This window comes from Nicotiana tabacum, chromosome 15, assembly GCF_000715075.1.
Source record: "Nicotiana tabacum cultivar K326 chromosome 15, ASM71507v2, whole genome shotgun sequence".
Taxonomy (NCBI): domain Eukaryota; kingdom Viridiplantae; phylum Streptophyta; class Magnoliopsida; order Solanales; family Solanaceae; genus Nicotiana; species Nicotiana tabacum.
The window spans coordinates 86,455,085-86,477,672 of record NC_134094.1 but is presented as its reverse complement, the minus strand read 5'-3'; the positions used below and the strand labels follow the sequence as shown (position 1 = coordinate 86,477,672).

Sequence of the window (22,588 nt, the reverse complement as noted above, 5' to 3'; positions counted from 1 at the left end):
GAGAGTTGGAGAAAGAAATTTACATGGAACAACCTGAAGGGTTTGTGGTTCCAGGTAAAGAAAAGAAGGTATGTAGACTTGTTAAGTCTCTTTACGGACTAAAACAAGCACCCAAACAATGGCATGCGAAATTTGACCAAACAATGTTGTCAAATGGTTTTAAGATAAATGAATGTGATAAATGTATGTATATTAAAAATGTTCCAAATCACATAGTCATTGTTTGCCTATATGTGAATGATATGCTGATAATGAGTAATGACATTGCCAACATAAATGCTACTAAGCGTATGCTCAATAGCAAGTTTGATATGAAAGACTTGGGAGTTGCTGATTTAATTCTGAGAATTAAGATCCATAAGACTCCTCAAGGTCTGGCATTATCACAATCTCATTAGATTAAGACAGTACTTGAAAAATTCAAGCACTTGAGCTTTAAAGTTGCAAAGACTCCAATTGACGTGAATCTTGCATTAGCAAAGAATAAAGGCCAAAGCATATCACAATTGGATTATGCTCGTGTGTTGGGATACTTAATGAATTGTACACGACCAGATATAGTTTATGCTATAAGTAAACTGAGTCGATATACGAGCAATCCAGGCCAATCTCATTGGATGGAAATGAAACGAGTTTTGGGATATTTAGAACATACCCAGAACTTTGACTTGCACTACAGTAAATTCCCTGCGATGATTGAGGGATACTGTAATGCAAATTGGATCACCAGTTCAACTGATTCTAAGTCCACGAGTGGATATATATTCACTATTGGTGGAGGAGCGGTATCTTGGAAGTCGTCCAAACAAACATGTATTGCCCGCTCTACAATGGAGGCTGAATTCATAGCCTTAGATAAAGCCGGTGAAGAAGTTGAATGGCTCGGAATTTCTTGGAAGACATTCCATTTTGGCCCAAACCATTGGCACCAATATGCATACATTGTGATAGTCAAGCGGCAATTGGAAGGGCTGGGAGCGTTATGTATAACGGTAAATTTCGTCATATACGACGAAGACATAAAACCGTTTGGCAATTACTCTCTAGAGGAATTATCACGATTGACTATGTAAAGTCAAGTGATAATATGTCGGATCCACTTACAAAAGGCCTAACTAGAGAGGTAGTTGAGAAATCATCAAGGGGAATGGGGCTATGGCCGAGAATAAGTCATTGTGGCGGTAACTCTACCTAGAAGACTGGAGATCCCAAGATCTAGGTTCAAGGAGATCAAACAAAGTCATTAATGACGGTTCAACATTGTCAAATAAAATTTTAGTCCGTTCTCGTGATGAGACAATGTTCAGTACCAAGGATAAAGCATTAAGGCTTTTTAATGATTTCTAAATTTGATACGGGGTATATCAAATAGTGTATCTACAGGATGACACGTTTAGGAATCACCTATGTAAGTGTGAAGTGTTAGCCGCTTCAAGGAGAACTTTGTAAGGCCAGTTCTCTACGCACTTATAAAACCAGGCGGTGTTCATGGCTGAAACGAACACAACAATGAGAACCAAAGACGGTTAAGGGTTGATTGTGTGACTTATAGTTGTCTAGGTATACACCAAAGATCGACGGTTCAAAGATATCAAATCTACCGATTGACCGAGTATATCCGACATAAGTTCACTACGGAAAGTTCAAAGGGAAACCTACTTATCCAGATGCGATTAATCCTTGCTTGCAAATCAAACAGTTTTTCCATGCATACTTTCGTGATATAGCCATTCCCCATTCATATGGGGGAATGTTGAGGTTTTTGTTATTTAAGATGAAATAATCTTAAAATGAGGGTGAATGGGAAATTGAGGGAAAAATAAAATTTTTGAGTAAAATTTTAAGTTTTCCCCTTTTGACAATGAGACATTATCCCATATTGGAAGAGGAAAAGATTTTTAGTGGGTATATATATAATTGCTCTTCTTGTAGCTCTTAAAGAGTTAAGAAGAAAGCAAGCCTCGCGCCGTCGTCGTCGTCGCTCGCTCTGCTCGGCTCGGCTTCGGCTTCGGTGATTAATTTTTTGGACCAAATTTATTTGTTAATAGTAAATATTAACGTAAGATTATCCACATTTGTAACAGATATGTTCCAATCCGTGTATTGATCACTAGCTGCAATAGCAGTCGCCTAATGCTCTTCCCACCATGGCCAAGTGCTTGGTCCACAAACAAGCTAGTGCATGCTCCACCATGGAGGGTGGAAGGTCGTTCATCTTCAAAGCTGACTGCTATAAATATGTGCAGCAGCTGTTGGAAAAAGATACACCAAACTGAAAACGCTCAACTTTGGCTATACATTGCACTCCTCCCTCTCAGCATTTCCATACGATTTTTTGAGTTTCTACTCCTTTGTTCTGCATTGTTTTAACTTCAAACAAAGCAACTGTAAGTGTGATTTGCTACCGAACTTTGTGTTCGCTGAAACACTGGGGTTTGAAGTACTGCTACACCAGTGTGTGATTCGTTCTATCCTGTGAGAAAATAATCCATAACCTTGGGTACTAGAAGGGGATTAAATTCCTTAAGAAAACACTGTGAATTCAATGGGCTCGAATTAATTACTGTTTTATTACGATAACTTATATTTCCCAGAATTATTATTTACAAATACAGCAATATTGGCGGGACTAACAAAAACTGCTTAGTTAGTGATGAACTTGTTGATTGATCTAAGATTGGATTAGATTGTTGCATTACAAGTATCTGAGTCTTCTTTACGTATATAATGCTATGGTCCTATAAAGTGTCTGGTTGTTGACAAGAAGTGAGTTGTTATTACCTTGTGAAAGGAACTTATGTTGTCTCATCATTGTTGGATCTTCTAAGTGGTCGTTTGGACATAAGAATTGTAAAATTCCCAAAAAAGCGAAATTTTATTTCAAGTGAAAATGGTATTTGAAAATTAGAGTTGTGTTTGGACATGAATATAATTTTGGGTTGTTTTTGAATTTTTGTGAGTGATCTGAGTGAAAATTTTGAAAAATAACTTTTTTTTGGAGTTTTTTAAATTTTCGAAAAATTCCAAATTTTATCTTCAAGTGAAAATTGAAAATTTTATGGCCAAACACTAATTTCTAAAAAAGTAAAAAAAAAATTGAAAAAAGTGAAAATTATTATGTCCAAACGGACTTTAACTTGTAAGAAAAAGTGATTCTGAAGTCCAATGTTTGACCCTAGGGATCTCCTCAACAATCAGAACTACCTCATCTGCTACAGGAGAGCAAAAACTTATTTCCCGTTCTAAACCTTAAAAATCAGTCTGAGGCTGGAGCCTGGAGGGCAATTAGTTATATTATTGGTTAGAATTTGGCTCATATGCACGTAAAGTGAGAATTTTTATTTTACCCTTAGATCTATTTATAGATGAGTTTAACTTATATACACTTATAATACAAATAACTTTAATAATTTAATTGTTTTAGATCATGTTACCTACCTTTATTTTCCGTGTAACTAATTTCTCTTATTATGGGTAGTTATCCATAGTTAATTTTTAGGTAATCTGAGACACCGTTAGCATATATAGAAGTTAAATAAACTCATTTGTAGACTTGATCTTTCTACCATCCTACTGCTACAGCCTACAAAGGGCATGCCTAAAATTCTCGATAATGAAATTATTGCATTTGAAAGTTGTTTTTCAGTTCTCTAGGAGAACTTCCCTTAACTCTTATCATGAGTCATCAAACTTTAATCTTAGCCAAAATTTGTCCAGTATTCTTTTCGCTCCCCTCTTTTTATCTATCTATCTATCTATCCATTTTAGTTACTTATTTTTTTTCTCTTTGCTGGATGGAGCCATTGTAATGGCAATTGGGGGTACTATTTTAAGGCTCAGGACTATTAGCAGTAGGAGCAGGTGTATTAGGCCATGCAATATTGCATTTGGTGCAGATCAATTTGACACAAACACAAAAGGGCAAATCGAAAGTTTCTTCAATTGGCGGTATTTATCATTTACTATTAATTTGCACTAGGCACTAGCCATTGCTTTAACAAGGGTGGTTTATATTCAGACTGAAATAAGTTGGACTATTAGTTTTGCTATACCAACTGCTTGCTTATCATTGTCGATTACAATTTTCTTGATTGGCTGACACACTTATATTTAACAAGAAATCTCAAGGAAGTGTCTTTGGTGACTTGGGTGGATAGCAGAGGCGGAGTCAGGATTTAAAGATTATAAGTTCTTGATCATGTTACCGACCCCTGCCTTGTTTTAGTTACTGAGTTTGCCATTAAATAGCTTTATATATTTAATGGATTTGCTAATACAAATACAGAATTTAAGTAAAAGTTACTGGGCTCATCGAACTCGTACCTACTACATGACCTCCGCCCATGGTGGGTAGTCATGATCTTAATGAAGGTAGATTGGAGTGCTATTATTTCATAATTGCAGCTCTGGCTGGCTTGAACTTCAATATATTTACTTTGTTTGCTAGCAAGTTTTTCACTGCTATCAAAACAACTGAGATTTCAACCTTGGGTGCATGCCAGAGAAAAGATGAAGAAATTGGACGAGATTGCAACACTGCTTGATCTATTTGGTTACATTTTATTGAGAAATAGATATCCGCGTTGTCCAAGAATTTCCTGCGATTGTTTATAGTACAGAATCCATTTTAATATCTTATTGAACAAAAATAAAGACTTGTATTACTATAATAAAACTGTACATTGTACAGAGTAATCAAATAATTTATTCTCTATACAAAAGAGTAATATCATCTTTTCCTTATTCGTTTATAAGAGGTGCAAAACATAGGGACGAACATCTTATCTAATTTAAGCAGACTCTCTAATAACTGTAGTAATTAAGTTCTTTATAGTTGTAATAAACCTGCAAAATTTGCAAAGTCGGCAACCTTATTAGCTTCTTTAAAGTAATGTTGGACTTGCACTTGCCCCCGTGCAAGTTGTCTGTTTTGTTGAAACAATAACAACAACAACATACTTACTTACTTATGGCTTGTTTGGATGGTTGTTATCTATTGTATTGTATCGCATTGTTATTTTAAATATAATATTTATTTTGATTGTTATTTAAATTTTGTTATATCGTATCGTTAAAGTCGTCGTTACGTAACGACGAAAAGTGTCACTATATATAACGACCGATTTGGTGTGGTTGCATCATTGACTTGTCTTTTTCTCTCATCCCCTTCATTATTATTAAATAATCCTACTTTATCCTTTGTACTATCTTTTTAATTGATGATTCTACCTCGTACTATACTTTTTCTTTGTAATATTACAAGTTTATTCTTCATGTTGCTGGTGCATGATATTATGAAATGACGGCAAACGATACAATCTATCAAAATACTGTATTTATCAAATTATACAGTACAATATAATACAATATAATATAATACAATAAAATACAATACATTATGAAACGATACGTAACAACCATCCAAACAAGCTGTAAGTGTATTCCTACATGTGGGGTCCGGAAAGTGTATTGTATATGCAGCGCTTGTAGAGATATTGTTTTCAACAAACCTCAGGTAAAAGCTATTATATATTTGGATTTAAATTATATACACCGGCAATTTTATTATCCATGTAACTTTTCACCTATTATAGCACTGCAAGTGTAGTGAATTTCCACAATTATGCATTTTAGCATGTTACTTTTTAGGTTACTAATTCCCTTTAACTATAGTTAGTTATGTTTAATTACCTTTTAAGTGATCGCTTACTGGAAACAAATTTTATCCTGCTTAGTCTGGTAATCTGAGCGCAATGATAATATAAAGGAATACTTCCTAAGTTTGAAAATCTGTTATGTCTCCTAAGAATTTTTCTCCCCAAACACTGAAACTCTTAAATGACGTGCGGAATGGTGTCACATTTTTACTTCCAATTGTCAGTCATTTGACAGGCCGTAAAAACGAGGAGCGCGATCACTGAGAATGATAAGCACTCAAGGTGCTTGTCAAAAAGTCTGAAAGAAAAAGCATAAGAAAGAGCACTTGTGCTCCTAATTGGAACATGAAGAATGCAGAAGATGGACACGGAAGAGAAAACGGAGCGGTGATAAGGCAACAGAGAAAGAAAAAATTGCAAGATCAATCACAGGCGAGGTACTCTGTTCTAGACCTAAATTTTAATCATGTTCAAAGTTACTTGTCAATGCATTAAAGAATAAACATGTTAGTTTAATTAAGTTCAATCCTGTACACAACATGTTTTTCGTATATGAGGAAAATGTGGTAGATATTTGAGCATATTGAGGCCAATAGGATTGAACACCAACTTTCTAACCCCATTTACCACTAAAATATATTTTTTCCTTATGTCAAGGGAATTCAACAATTTATATATAACCAACAAATTTGATTTTTATCCTATTTGCATATAGTATAATTATTCGACAAGAGATTCGATTGAACCCCCTTCCCTCTTACTAGCTCCGCCCTTGGATGTACTAGATGAATATGATTACTTGGCTAGTCGCATAGAAGACCCAGAAATCAACAAAAAGAAAATAGATGTGCCAAGATTTGAACTTGGACTTTTCAATAAGTAAGAAAAGAATATGAAGATGGTCCTCATAGAAATATGAAACGAGTAACCATTACTAGATATCGCAGAATTTGTTGTTTATTTTGGTTCTGCAAAGTCAACGTTAAGAAGATCTGAGAGATGCCTCATTTCTCACAAATTTGATTCACAGGGGTATTGGCCTAGTCCCTCGCTATGTTTTTGTAGTTTGTTGTTCTGTTAATGAACTTTTTAAATTTAAACAAAAATACAGTAAATTATGAGTTCAGTGATTACTAATATTATGCATTTATTAGTCCTCACTTCACCCTCCACCAGAGAGAGAGAGAGAGAGAGAGAGAGAGAGAGAGAGAGAGAGAGAGAGAGAGAGAGAGAGAGAGAAAGAGAGGGAGAGAGATTGAAATTATAAACTACGATTTTAATAGAACATAGATTAAAAGAAGAAAGGAAAAATTTAAGAAAAATAAGCCAATGTCCTTAAATATGATTCAGTTACCAAAATTTTCAGTGATGACTTCATCAAAGTCATTTTGATCGATGAATCGGAGTAAGTTGAGCGTGCAATTTTCCGATATGTTTTGCAAATATAACGCTTTGCGCATTTGGTAAATGGTGTGCTTTTAAAGAGGCTTCAAATATTTGGTTTGGGTTTTAAAGAGGCTTGAACCAAATACGTAACTGGCGTAATTCCTTGAACTTTCAGCCTTTTGGTGTAAGACAATCACTTTATCAAAGAGATAGCTTTCACTGCCTTCCTTTGGTACCTGAAGTGATATCATTTGTCTTCATGTACACCCCGAAAAGGAAAAGATTTTGGTGTCCATCATGTTTGGCAGTAGTCTTGAATATGACAGATCTTTGAAAGATTGCTTCATGTGAGTTGTACTTAGTGATACATGCTGAAAATTTGTCTTAGATCATACCATATCATTACCTCTTGCTAGAACTTTTTGAAAATTTTCCAGAATTTTGAAAATCTGAAGTCTAGCTTAGCTGATAATGAAAAAAGATTTGAGATACAAAAAAAGGTAAAAATATATATTGCCCATAATGGCATAGTGTTCGTGTCGACAGTTTCAAATATTGACTAATAGATAGGGAGAACAAACATAATGAAGTTAATTCAGAAGAAGAAAAAGGTTAATTTCACATGTATGGTCATCAAAATAAATCTTTATTTCTGGAAAGCTACAACACTATTTTCTTTAGCAAAAAGTACCTCAACTGTCTCTATAATTTGCATAAAATGAAAAATCATTGGAAGATAAAAAGATTGGCACGAGAATGTTTGTAGAAATCCAAATAAGCTCTGCCACATCATCAACTCAGAAATTCTTTTCCACATCATAGCACATGTGGAAGAGTGTACAAACACAAACCAATAGAACATAATTAACCCTTTTCCTCCCTTTTGAGAAATCAGCATCCATGCATATCGAGAAATGGTTTTAGTAGGATTCCGCATGGCATGGCATGTTGTGAGGTGGAAATTTAATTATGTGCCATTGGTGACTTGACAAGTATTGCTTATCTGGCATCTGAGTTGTTGATATTCTGATGATATTTTTCATTTTGTGCAAAATATATCGATAGTTTAGCTACTTTTTGTTACAAAAAATTTAGTGTTATGACCATCGAGCTATTAATGCTTAGTTCTATGACCATGTGAAATTCATCCAAAGATTGAAAACTTATCGATTAATGTGAGCTATAACAGAATCCATCTCCACACGGTTAACTCCCCCATCTAGCACTGATTGCTTGACGGCATCACTTTGTTCTGTTGCTCTCTTCCTCATCTCATCTCCCTCAAGTGAATCCATCAAAGTTCTCACCGCATTTTCAACTATTTCTGATGTAACTAATTCATCTCAACAATGCCTCACAGTTAGGCCAATTTTCAGAAACTTAGTTACCAGCTGAGAATTCCTTGGCTGGTCTGAATGCATTGTCCAGGCTGCTATAGGAAACTCCCATGGAAATACTTCCCATGCACGAATTCCATATATCCGCAGTGACTCATAAAACCACCTGCGGAAGGATGTCCCTGAATTTCCAACTGAGGTACCCAATCTCTTATAATAATTCCTCTTCCTTTTATTCTTTCTTCATAACCTTCAGGCGGCTAAGCTCTTCTGTCTTCACCTGCAAAAATATCACCTTTGTCAGCATCTCTGAGAACCCAAATGAAATTCTGCATGCTTTTCTCTAACCCAATGGCGAGTTGTTCGATTTCTTCATTCGGCAACGAATAGATGATCCAAAAGATACATATATCACTGAGTCTGGTTCTTGTTTGTCAAGCCAATCCAAGGTTTGGTGATGTTTATTTAAGTCTTTCTTCTGCTCAGTCAGCAAAAATGGGTTCAATGGACCAATAATAGCCCGTAGGTTTAAGCCATCAATTTCTTTGGCTACTAAATCAAGGTATAAACCTTCCATTACTCTGGATTTAATTGTAAAGTTCTCCAGAGCTAACTTTCCCCATAAGGGATTCCTGTTTCCTCCACAATTCCGATAACTCTGGAGTACCGCAGTTTTCAGAGTGATGGAATGTCCTCGTATAGTTCAGTTCCTGCTAGCAAAGGCTTTCCTTTGGCCTCTCAGAAAGTGGAGAACATATGAAAAGCTGAGATAGTATTAAAACAATAGCACTCAGCATTTGGGATTGCTGGCACACCCTCTACTACCCAAGTCATCATAGAAGTAGAACCATGCATAATAACAATCACTCAACCCTTCGGGGTTGCCCAGTTGGTTTGGAGGGTGGTCATCCATATGGATGACCTGGGATCGAATCCCCCCTCAATGCCTTTTGGGTTGAGCCTGTCGCACAGGGCTTGCCTAGTGTGGTTTACATCCCTTGTGTGGTTTGCAGGCTATTACACAGGGGGAGGTTTACCCACCCGAAGGGCAGAGGTTGTAGCGACTGCGGGTTTCCCCTCTTACCAAAAAAAAAAAAAAACAATCACTCATAATGGTTCGGGGAGATGGATTGTTGCATAAAATGAAGGGATTAATTGGTTACGAAATTTATTAGAAGCATTAGGATTTGGAGGGCTAGTTTCGAAAGATGGTATAGGGAATTCATGAAATTGTAGGTTTTTTGCTGTGAGAGGATCAAAACCATGGACACGAAACTTAGGCTGGCGAATATGACTGGTCGTACTCGTTCAAACATAGTGTACTGGGATATTACATGAGGAAATATGCCTAGAGAGGTGGAGAAACTGGTTGAGATGGCCACGTGCTGAAAGTGATACCATAATCACAACCACTTGTGCATCTTGAACACTTTTTTGGCCATGGATTTTTGCGGGGTAGTTTTATTTTAAAATTTAGAACTCAAACACTTCAAATCCTAGCTCCATGAATCCGACCACAACAAATGGTTAATGGTGCATGCACAACATGTACTGTAGCTAAAAAAGATTATTAAAAAGCTTAACATCTCTTATCTGACAAGTACTGCAAAGTATACTACTACTACTTTTACTTAAAGCAGTCACAATCACTTTCCTTTGTTCTTTTCTCAGTAAAATCAAAAAGTGGTTGAGTTTTACATCCTCTTCGTCATCATTGTAAAAAAACAAAAACTATATTTTTTACAGGTGTAAGTTACACATTGACTAGCTTGTGCATCGAAGCAGTATTATTACTCCATTATTTTTATCGTACTTAGTACCATTATCTTTAGAAAATTATATCCTAGGAAAAAAATACTAAGTATTATTTTATGGGAGCAAATTCTAGTCCACGAGCAGACATAAAAAAACTGCATATTCAGAGTATTGTTTGCATGTTCTTGCTCCATTATTTGATAAGACATCTTGCTTTTTGATCTTTGTAACACTAACTTAGTTTTACCGAATTATGTCAAGATATATAACAAGTGATAATGCTCTAATTTACCACAAAAAGGAACATAAAGCATTGGAACGGTATATTGTATAGCTCGTCCTTTTCCTCTTAATGTTTCCTCCGCAGTACTTACAATCTTTTTTTCAACGACATGAATTTGATTGAAGATAACGATTGGTGAGAGGAGATCCACAAAATCTCTTTACTAATCACAAACCACTGGGTATCATTATTGAAAAATCGCTGTACTGATTCTTCCATTTCTTTGGCTCTCTGTCTCTTCCTTTCTCCTTTGTTTCGGTTGTTTTTTATTAACTCAACCAATATAATTCTGAGTTATAAACCACTTAAGTGGTGGAAGTTATGTTGTAGCTTGATTTTACTCACCTGTAAGTATATTCTGAGACACGTGTTTATCCCTTAAACTGTTGCTAGTGGATGTATATATATACGTATGGAATGGCGTAGATAAATATTTTTCTGGCTAAGTTTTTGTTTCTACGTGGGAATATCACTTGCTTCTATGATTATTCAGCCTTTAAACACGAATTTGATTATATTTTTTTCGGTTTAACCATCTGGTACCTACTGGCCAGACTGATCCACATTTGCGCTGCTTAGGTCTATTGAAGGAGGTACCACTATTTCTCCATTTTCAGGGATCACAAGCGAGACCTCTCATTAATGATGGAGAGATCACATACATTCCACCTCATTCCTTATTTTAAATCAATAAACTTCACCATGAAATCCCCAGCATGTATATTTCCCAATTCCACAGATTGACCCATCTCGAGCTCTAGTTGCTTCTCTATGTTGCCGGCCAGTTTGCTTCTTCATTGCTCCAGTCGCAACAGAGCAAATTTCTAATTCAAATCAAGAGTCTCATGAAAGTTTATTCATGGTTTAAAAGAAAAACTACAGAGAGTACTTGAGCTCTTCCTTATTTGTCTATTTGCAAAATCTGTTAAGTATACTTAAAAAGATTGTCTATACCTACCAACATGAGAAGTCTAGCGGAATATCAAATACAAGGTTACAGAATCAAAGATAAGCTCCAAAAGTCCTGGAAGAACATACTATACCATCCAGGTACTAGCAAAAAGTTCTTGAAAGAATTCACAGACAACTGTTGCGGAAGCCGAATATATAGAGAGCGATTAAATCACAATTACTATATTTAAAGGTAGCTAATAAATAGTAAATGAGACAATAATAAAAGGAACACCAGATATTAACGAGGTTCGGAAAAATTTGATTTTTGCCTAGTCCTCGGACACAATCAACTCAAACTTTATTTCACTCCAAAAAATACAAGTGAAATACTACAAGAGAAAAAGAAGATTCAAATGTCTTAGGAGATAAGAAGGCAAGTGAGAGATGATTTCAAATGAACAAAACCCTTGCTATTTATAGAAGGGAAATGACCTTAATAATGTCATGCATGACATCATATTAAGTGTGAACATGCAATGTAAATGCATGAAAAATGCATCTACCAATTTCTTCCTAAAAAGAGATTTCAAATGTTTACAATAGTTCACATTAATCTTGTCAAATTCAACAAATCTCCACCTTGGCAAGATTTCCCTTTTTCAATTTTCTCTTACTGATAAATTTTGATTGTCTTCAACTTCAATCTTCAAAGTTCAACAATGTTGATCAAGTTCAAACAATGTTGAAACTTGATCGCAGTCACTACTTTTGTTAGTATATCGGCAGGGTTGTCTGTAGTCCAAATTTTGTGCACCATGACTCCACCTTCTTCTATAATATCTCGTACAAAGTGATATCGGACATCAATGTGCTTCGTCCTTGCATGATAAACTTGGTTCTTTGCTAATTTGATAGCACTCTGACTATCACAAAACAGTGTGATGCTTTCTTGACCAATACCATGATCTCTAAGCAACCCTTGAAGCCAAATTGCCTCCTTTACAGCCTCCGTAATTGCCATGTACTCTGCCTCAGTAATAGACAAAGCAACCGTCGACTGCAAAGTAGACTTCCAACTAACTGGTACATTTGCAAAAGTGAAAACATAACCAGTAGTTGATCTACGCTTGTCCAAATCACCCGCATAATCCGAGTCACAATATCCAACCAGATACTAACTATCTTCCTGCACAAAAATCAATCCAACATCTACAGTATTACAAATGTACCGTAGAATCCATTTCACAGCTTGCCAATGCTCCTTTCCTGGATTATGCATATACCTGCTTACAACTCCGATAGCATGTGAAATATCAGGTCTTGTGCAAACTATTGCATACATCAAGCTACCAACGGCATTCGCATATGGCACTCTTGACATATACTCTCGTTCAGCTTCATTCTTCGGTGACATAGAAGCACTAAGCTTAAAGTGAGGAGCAAGAGGAGTGCTAACCAACTTCGTGTTCTCATTCATGCCAAATCGATTTATTACTCTCTTCAAGTATTCTTTCTGAGATAGATAGAGTTTCTTTGAATATCTATCTCTTTTTATCTCCATTCCAAGAATTTTCTTCGCCTCACCTAAATCCTTCATCTTAAACTCCTTTTTTAGTTGAATCTTCAACTTTGCAATTTCCTCTTGACTTTTGGAAGCTATCAACATATCATCAACATATAGGAGAAGATATATGAAGGATCCATCTTCAAGCTTGCGCAAATACACACAATGATCATATTTGCTTCTTTTGTACTTCTACCGCAACATAAACTTGTCGAATCGTTTGTACCATTGTCTAGAAGATTGTTTCAATCCGTACAACGATTTTTCTAGTTTGCACACCATATTTTTCTTTTCAGCAACTTCGAATCCTTCTGGCCGAGTCATATAGATTTCCTCTTCCAAGTCTCCATGTAAAAATGCAGCTTTTACATCTAACTGAACTAGTTCCAAATTGAATTGTGCTACCAAAGCCAACAAAACTCTAATGGAGGAGTGTTTCACGACTAGAGAAAACACCCCATTTTAATCAATTCCCTCCTTTTGAGCGTACCCTTTGGCCACCAATCTTCCTTTGTAGCGAACATCTTCTTGGTTAGGAAATCCTTCTTTCTTTGCAAATACCTATTTGCACCCAATTGCTTTCTTGCCCTTCGGGAGATTGGCCAATTTCCATGTGCAATTCTAATGAAGGGACTGCATTTCTTCATTCATGGCAATCCTCCACTTATTTTCTTCTGAACTTTGGACTGCTTATTTATAAGTGGTAGGAACACCATCAGCTACAATTGAGGCTGCACAAGCCACCGCCTCTATGAGACGAACAGGTTTCTTTATTGTTCTTTTTGGCTTGCTGGTTGCTATTGATTCAAGTTGTTGTTGGGGTTCCTAAATTGGAATCTCCCATTCCACTGACTCTTCTTACAAGGGAAAATCTTCTATCGTTTCCTCGTTTTCTCCCTGTGTTGGGAAAATTAATTTTCCCTCAACTCCACCTGCTTTGAAGCACCATCAGTTTGTTTGACATCTTCAACTGTCACCTTATCTGTTATGGCAGATTCATCAAAGGTAGCATCTCTACTGAATATAATTTTTCTTGTATCTGGACACCATAATCGATATCCTTTGACTCCAAAAGTAATCCCCATAAATATAGCTTTCTTTGCTCTCGGATCCAATTTTGACTCTTTCACATGATAGTATGCAATTGAGCCAAACACGTGAAAAAGTTATAATCTTCAGCGGGTTTTACATACCATTTTTCAAATGGTGTCTTGCCACCAATAGCGGTAGATGGTAGACGATTAATGAGGTGGCATGCATATGTTATTGCCTCAACCCAAAATTCTTTGCCCAAGCCAGCATTGGACAACATACACTGAACCTTCTCCAGCAAAGTACGGTTCATACGTTCTGCCACTCCATTCTGTTGTGGTGTATTTCTGACGGTGAAATATCTCAAAACGCCATCATCTTCACAAATCTTATTGTAAAGATCATTTTTGTATTTTTCACCGTTATCTGTGCAGAGACACTTTATCTTTCTGCCTGTTTGAGTCTCTATCATCGCCTTCCATTTGAGAAAAATTCCCAGTACCTCATCTTTGGTTTTCATAGTATACACCCACACTCTTCGGGAAAAATCATTAATAAATGTTACAAAATAGTGTCTCCCACCTAATGAAGGTGTTTTGGAAGCACCCCAAACATCATAGTGAACATAATCCAAAATACCTTTAGTATTATGGATTGTTGTTCCAAATTTAACCCTTGTCTGTTTCCCCTTGACACAATGCTCACAAAACTCCAAATTGCAAGTCTTTACTCATTTTAACAATCCTTGATCTAATAAAATTTTCAAGGATTTTTCTCGAGCATGTCCCAAGCGCATGTGTCATAGCTTGGTTGTTTCTGCCTCCTTGTCATCACTGGATGTCACTGTTGTTGTCCCAATAACTGTACTACCGTGATAGTGGTACATGTTATTATTTAGCCGAATTTCCTTCATTACCACTAGTGCACCGGAGCATATTCTCATTATCCCAATTTCTGCAACGACTTTGAGCCCCTTTGACTCTAGGGCTCTTACAGAAATGAGATTTTTCTTCAATTCTGGTACGTATCGAACATCTGTTAATGTTCTGATCAATCCATCATGGTTCCTTAATCGTATTGAACCAATACCATATGCGGTAAAAGGATTGTTATTCGCGGTGTGAATAACTCCACATTCTCCTTCTTGAAAATCAATAAACCAGTCCCTGCTAGGACACATATGATAGCTACAAGCTAAATCCATCAGCCATATGTTAGATGGTTTGAATGGCTCAGTTGTAACTAGTGAGAAATCAGAGTCGTCACAATCAGCTACATTTGAATCCATGACAGCCTTCCCATTGTTAGGTTTGGCCTTGTTTTTCAACTTTGGACAGTCTTTCTTCCAGTGTCCTTTTTCTCGGCAAAAGGCGCATTCATCTTTGCTAGGTCTGGATCTTGACTTGGATCTTCCTTTCTTCGTTCTCATATGATTTTGAGAACGACCTCTCACAACCAGTGCTTTTCCTTCTCCACTTTTTTGCTTTTCTCTCTTTCTTTGTTCATAGCTGTATAAGGCAGAACAAACTTCTTTGAGAGACACATCATCATTCCCATGAAGTAGAGTTGTTTCAAGGTGCTCATACTCATCGGGAAGTGAACTTAATAATATTAAGGCCATATCTCCATCACTAAAGGTCACGTCCATATTCTGAAAATATGTCGCCAACTTATTAAAGTTGGTGATGTGATCATTCATTGTAGTACCAGGAACATATGTGAAGCGCAAGTCTTTTTTTCGTGTAAAGTTTATTTTGACTGTTTTTCTTCAAGAATTTATCTTCCAATGCATTCCACAATTTACTTGCAGAAGTTTCTTTTTTGTATGGATACTTTTGTTTTCTTGCGAGGTAAGATCGAATGGTACCACAAGCAACGCGGTTGATAATCTTCCAATCTCCTTCGCCGATATTGTCTGGTTTATTTTCTTCTATGGTAATATGTAGCCCTTGTTGAAAAACGACATCAAGAACCTCAGCTTGCCACATCCCGAAATGTCCTGACCCGTCAAATATTTCAACTGCAAATTTCGTATTTGACATAATTCTTGTCATAAGTGAAGATGCCAATGACGTATTACTGACACCCGATGTGGACTCTTCATTTTTATTATCTCCCATTTTGCTATAGATACTATTTATTTGCTGACAGTACAGAACACCAAAGTAATTCTTTTATGATGTGAAAGTTCAGACTATGCTGCAACCACAGAGCATACTAAGATAGAACCTTGGCTCGGATACCAATTATTGCGGAAGCCGAATATATAGAGAGCGATTAAATCACAACTACTATATCTAAAGGTAGCTAATAAATAGTAAATGAGACAATAATAAAAGGAACACCAGAAATTAACGAGGTTCGGCAAAATTTGATTTTTGCCTAGTCTTCAGACACAATCAACTCAAACTTTATTTCACTTCAAAAAATACAAGTGAAATACTACAAGAGAAAAAGAAGATTCAAATGCCTTAGAAGATAAGAAGGCAAGTGGGAGATGATTTCAAATAAACAAAACTCTTGCTATTTATAGAAGGGGAATGACCTTAATAATGTCATGGATGACATCATATTAAGTGTGAACATGCAATGTAAATGCATGAAAAATGCATCTACCAATTTCTTCCTAAAAGGAGGCTTCAAATATTTACAATAGTTCACATTAATCTTGTCAAATTCAACAACAGCTTCCAATATTTTTGTATCTCTGGTCCAATAAACTAGTTGCTAGTAAAGGAGGACCTCCACTTCTATATTAGCAAATACAAAGAACACAAAGGAAATGTTCTTCTCCTTCAACATACATATCGTGGTGCGCATAGAGGGTGGACACTAAATCCACTCGGCTGGTGATAGCACATCGATACAGTCTCATAGGTTGTACCACTTATGCTAACTAGATGGCATGGTTCTACTTCTACCAATTTAATACAAAAGAAAAAAAGTTATCGAGTAATGTGAGCTATAAAAGAATCCATCTCCACACAGTTAACTCCCCCATCCATCACTGATTGCTTGACAGCATCACTTAGTTCTGATGCTCTCTTCCGCATCTCATTTCCCTCAGGTGAAGCCATCAAAGTTCTCACAGCAGTTTCAACTATTTCTGATGTAACCAATTCATCTCGACGTGTCCAATGCCTCACGGTTAGGCCAATTTTCAGAAACTTAGTTACTAGCTGAGAATTCCTTGGCTGGTCTGAATGCATTGGCCAGGCTGCTATAGGAACTCCCATGGAAATACTTTCCATGCACGAATTCCATCCGCAGTGACTCATAAAACCACCTGTGGAAGGATGTGCCAGAATTTCCAACTGAGGTGCCCAATCTCTAACAATAATTCCTCTTCCTTTTATTCTCTCTTCATATCCTTCAGGAAGCTGAGCTCTCCTTTCTTCACCTGCAAAAACATCTCCTTTGTCAGCATCTCTGATAACCCAAATGAACTTTTGCATGCTTTTCTCTAATCCAATGGCGAGTTCTTCGATTTCTTCATTAGAAAACGAAGTAGATGTTCCAAAAGATACATATATAACTGAGTCTGGTTCTTGTTTGTCAAGCCAATCCAAGGTTTGGTGACGCTTATCTGAGTCTTTCTTCTGCTCAGTTAGTAACAATGGATTGAATGGACCAATAGCCCATAGGTTTAAGTCATCCTTTTCTTTGGCTACTAAATCAAGGTATAAACCTTCTATTACTCTGGATGAATTGTAAAGTTCTCCAGAGCTGATTTTCCCCATAAGGGATTCTTGTTTCCTCCACAATTCCCATAATTTGGTAGTAGTGCCGCCGTTTTCGACTGATGGAATGTCTTCGAATACTTCAGTTCCTGCTAGCAAAGGCTTTCCTTTGATTTCCCAGATCAATGAAAACGTATGAAAAGCTGAGATACTATTAAACTGGTAGCACTCAGCATTCGGAATTGCTGGCACATCCTCTACTACCCAAGTCATCATAGAATCATAAATAACAATCACTCTCCGATGGTTTGCATCCAAGAGTTTGCGTGCAAGAGAGCACACTGGCTCCCGGAGATGGATTGCTGCATAAAATGAAGGGATTAATTGGTTAGGAAACTTATGAGAAGCATTAGGATTTGGAGGGGGATTTTCAAAAGGTGGTGTAGGGAATTCATGAAAATGTAGGTTTTTAGCTGTGAGAGGGTCAAAACCATGGACACGGAACTTAGCCTGGCGAATATGAGTGGTTGCTCCAACATAGTGTACAGGGATATTACACGAGGAGATAAGCCTAGAGAGGTGGAGAAGCTGGTTGAGATGACCTTGTGCTGAAAGTGGCACCATAATCACAGCCACTTGTGCATCTTGAAAACCATTTTGGTCATGGCTTTTTGTGTGGTAGTTCTCAGCCATTGGAAAGGTATAAAATTTTTCTAGTTTTAGGAGTATCTGCAGCTTCTGAAGTGTCTTGAATAATATGTAGGCGAAAACGTAGATGCTCTTATAAGGATTATGTCTAATGCATGAATCCAATGAATAGTACTTGCTGGCGGGCTGCTAAATTATATGCACATAGTTTCACTTCTCTTATTTGACAAGTTGATGCAAAGTCTACTACTTAATTAATACAGTCACAATCAGTTTCCTTTGTTTTGTTCACCTTAATAAAACCACCAGTAAGTGGTTATAAAAAAAAAAGTATAACCTCAACTCTCTATGCTATGAATTTGTGTAGAAAAAAAGTGTTGTATGCTCACAATTCAAATATATTATATATGTTTAGCCAGCTTCTTAATTTTCTGTTTGAGAACTCTTGTGCTAAAGGAGACTGAAGAGTCAAAGATTGAATTGATTAAAAACTTTTTCCATATGTTGATAGGCAGGCTCTTCAGTATAGGTATCATAAAAAACACAGAATATATTATTTACAAGCCTGAGCATTAAAGCAGTATCATTATTATTTTGTGGTCCTCAGTACCACTATTTTAAGAATCTGCAATCAGAGGACAAAATAATATTCCATTATTTATGGGAGCAAAATATAGTCAAGGAGCAGACATATTAGACTGCATTTTCATAGTTTTGTGCATTTTGAACAGTTGCAGTAGCTTGCTCCATTATTTGATAAGATACATGTGCCTCGTCTAGTTGTTCTCGCCAATTATGTGTGTTTTTCTTTTTTTAATCTTTGAGACCCCAACTTGGTAATATAAAATTATCTCAAGTTAACACGAGATTAATGCTCTAACGTACTCATAAATGAAAAAGCGTAAAGCATTGGAGTGGGATATTGCTTAACTCGTCCTTTGCCTCTGCAGCACATATGATCTGTTTTGAACGACATGATTCGGCTGAATATAACGTTTGGTGCGAGGAGATCCACAAAATTTCTTTACTAATTGCAAACCAATGAATTGTTGGACGTGTTATGGTAGAAAAGCAAAAAATTGCAAGCCAAAGTTTTTCTTTTATATATAAATTGTTGCCGTCTAACTTTTCTTCTCTCGTTTTCTTTTCTTTCATTCTTACTTTTTCCCTTTGTATTTTTCTACTTTTTTGTCTTCTTTCTTTTCTTTCTTTTTCAATGAATAGGGTTTGTTCCCATATGGGTTTCATAATTGAAAAATCTACGATTTAGTAATTCTTCCTTCTTCTTTTTGGCTCTTTCTGCCTCTTCCTCTCTTTTGTTTTGGTTGTTTTGCATTCACTCAACTAATACTATTCTTTGAATTATAAACCGCTTAAGAATTGGTTGAAGATTATGTTAGTAATTAGCATGGCCCTGTAAAGATGACACACAAATCAAAAAGTAAAAGATTATGTTATAATTTGATTTTACTCGTATGTAAGTGAATATTCTCAGACACATGTTTGTCCCTTAAACTATTACTGGTGTATGTGTATATACATATGGAATGGCATATATTAATATTTTTCTGGCTAAGTCTTTCCTGCTATGTGGAAATATTGCTAGCTTCTGTCATTATTTAGCCTCAAATCAAAATTTGATTTCTTTTTTCTTGCTTTAACCATTCGGTATCTATTTACCCGATTAATTTAAATTCACGTCACATAGGACTCATTAGAGAAAAGTACTATCCACCAGAATTTTTTTTTTTACGTCCATCCCTTCTTTAATAGTGAATTTGATCATAGACTATAATGATTACTACATAGTCCATTTGAACCATATACTTTAACGATTACTAGTCTTTTGCTTTCATATGATATAGTATATGTCTTCCACTTGAGAAACAACGAATAATCCGCCGCCTATTAATTATTGCAGACACCATCTTTTATAAGTTTTGTCACATATTGAGTCAATAATGTTCTTAATTTTTGTCAGTTGTTTACGTTGGAATCTTCAATGATATACTGCCACTTATGCTGATGAAAGTATATAATATTGTGTGCGAAAAGAACCATTAATATGAAGAAAAGGGGCAAGTGACAGTGCACGAGGGCTATAACCAAAAGGAAAATAATGCACGGGTTTGCCTCTATGTAACTTAAAAGTTTTGTATTAGCTACATATAGTGATTAAAATAAGATAATGATGATTTGTGGGGAAATAAGGTGATTTGCTTGTATGCGTCTTATGTTTATGGTATTAGCAATAATATTGGACGAAACTATCTTCTTTTACATATGTCAAATATACTCCCCTCAAGAACAATGTAGAAGAGATTCAAGAAATATATGACCACTAAAACTGATTATACTTCCCAATAGGGGTGTTCAAACCGAACGGAAAATCACACCAAATCGAAAAGCTAAACCAAACCGATTAAAAAATCTGATTAGGTTTGGTTTGATTTGGTTTGGTATTGAGTAAAAAAACCTGAATTAAACCGACATATAAATATAGAATTTTTATATAGAATTTTTTTTAAAAAATATCTAGAAATATTTGGGATCCTCTCATGAAATGTAATATTTAATAGAACTATAAAGTGCATCCATTTTTATTTACTTTAAATGTAAGTTGTAACATCTCTTTCTTATCAATTATTATTGAAATGCGTCAATCTCTTCTTTCATATTCATATGCGAAGATCTATTAAATTCTAATATCTTTTTTCGAATTTGAAATGATAGTTGGATAATTTTTAAATTAACTAAAACATATCATTATTTAGGTTTCATATTGATTTTGTGTTTAATTATTAAATTCGGTTAGCCTTGAATGCGTACATCAACAAAAAATTATTGTTAGATGACTAAGAAAATAACTTCACGAGTTACTAAAAAACTATCCCATAAGAATATCTTAATAGTTTATATGTTTGTCAGTTTTTTTAATTTTTACTAAACATATATTCACTTATCAAAACTTTAATAAAGTAGGATTGAAATAATATTCATGTAACAAAAAACACCCAAAAACCCCAAAAAAATCCGAAAAAACAAATAAAATCAAACAAATCCAAACCGATATAGGTGGTTTGGTTCGATTTTAATAAAAATCGAACTAACCCGGTCCATATACACCCCTACTTCCAAACACTAGTTAAATTGTGCGTAAACATGCATACACGTTCCATATTTCATGTCACGAATTTGCTCAAATGCATAGATGACAATATGTTAGAGATAACATGTTCCATATTTAATGTCCCGAATTTGCGCTTGAAGTGGCAATATTTGAAAGAGGTTATAACAAATATGATAAATTGATTTTCTGCCTTCTTATGATTGAGGAAAACATAGAGAGTTATGATTGAAAAATCACACATCACGACTAGATAGTTTCTATTTCATTCTTTGAAGTGAACTGGTAACTTTCTAATATATATGCTCTACACATCCATTCCCCTTAATTAAATGCGACGATATTTACTAAAATTCAAAAAGAGATCAGTGAGGGGTGGAAAAGAGATGGTGATTTGCATCTATACCCAGTTTTGGATCACAATTTAACTTATACCCACTTTGTAAAAATAAATTGCAAGCGTACTTACTTTTTGGGTAACTTCAGACATACGGGGCCTGAAGTAGCAAGAATTTATGTCATTTTTTGCCTGAAGTGTGACCTTATCAAAGTAAAACTTCAAATATTTTTGTCTGAAGTTTGGTCTGACTTGCAAAAGCAATCAAAAAAACTTCAGTTCGTAGTGCAAACTTCAGACAAAATCAGCTTGTTATATTTGAACTTCAAATAATTTTTACCGGCATGATAGTTGCAAACTTCAGACAAAATTTAACTTGGTAATGTCTGAAGTTTGGCCCTGCAGTCCTAAACTTCAGTTGATGCTTCTTCGAGTTTTGACAATAAACTCTTGTTTTATTATTTACGTACTTTGTGTTAGGGTACAAACTTCAGACAAATTAGTCTGAAGTTCTTCGTAGTGCAAACTTCAGACAAAATCAACTTGTTATATTTGAACTTCAGATAATTTTTCCTGGCATGATAGTTGCAAACTTCAGACAAAATTTAACCTGGTAATGTCTGAAGTTTGTCCCCGCAGTCCCAAACTTCAGTTGATGCCTCTTCGAGTTTTGACAATAAACTCTTGTTTTATTATTTACGTACTTTGTGTTGGGATGTATTAATATTTGAGAGGCAGTGGCGAGTCTTTCTTTCTTCTTGATTTGTCGCTTTGTTCAATTTCCAGAAACGATAATATGTGTAACTTACAGGATAACATGTTTGAGAGAGAAAAGAAGAAGAGGAGTAAAAGAAGAGGAAGAAAGGAGCGCATGGGTAGCAGGATCTG

General features: G+C 35.7%; 1 protein-coding gene and 1 pseudogene across 1 annotated transcript; both read right to left on the bottom strand.

Annotated features, from left to right (window-relative positions):
* Window positions 1-8,100: 8,100 nt before the first annotated feature.
* LOC142169467 (zeatin O-xylosyltransferase-like) lies at window positions 8,101-9,320 on the bottom strand (annotated as a pseudogene).
* Window positions 9,321-16,552: 7,232 nt separating this feature from the next.
* LOC142169468 (zeatin O-glucosyltransferase-like) lies at window positions 16,553-18,425 on the bottom strand. The gene has a single exon (XM_075230975.1). It carries the CDS (start codon window positions 18,279-18,281, stop codon window positions 16,854-16,856), a length of 1,428 nt encoding a protein of 475 aa, XP_075087076.1. The 5' UTR covers window positions 18,282-18,425; the 3' UTR covers window positions 16,553-16,853.
* Between the last annotated feature and the right edge of the window lie 4,163 nt (window positions 18,426-22,588).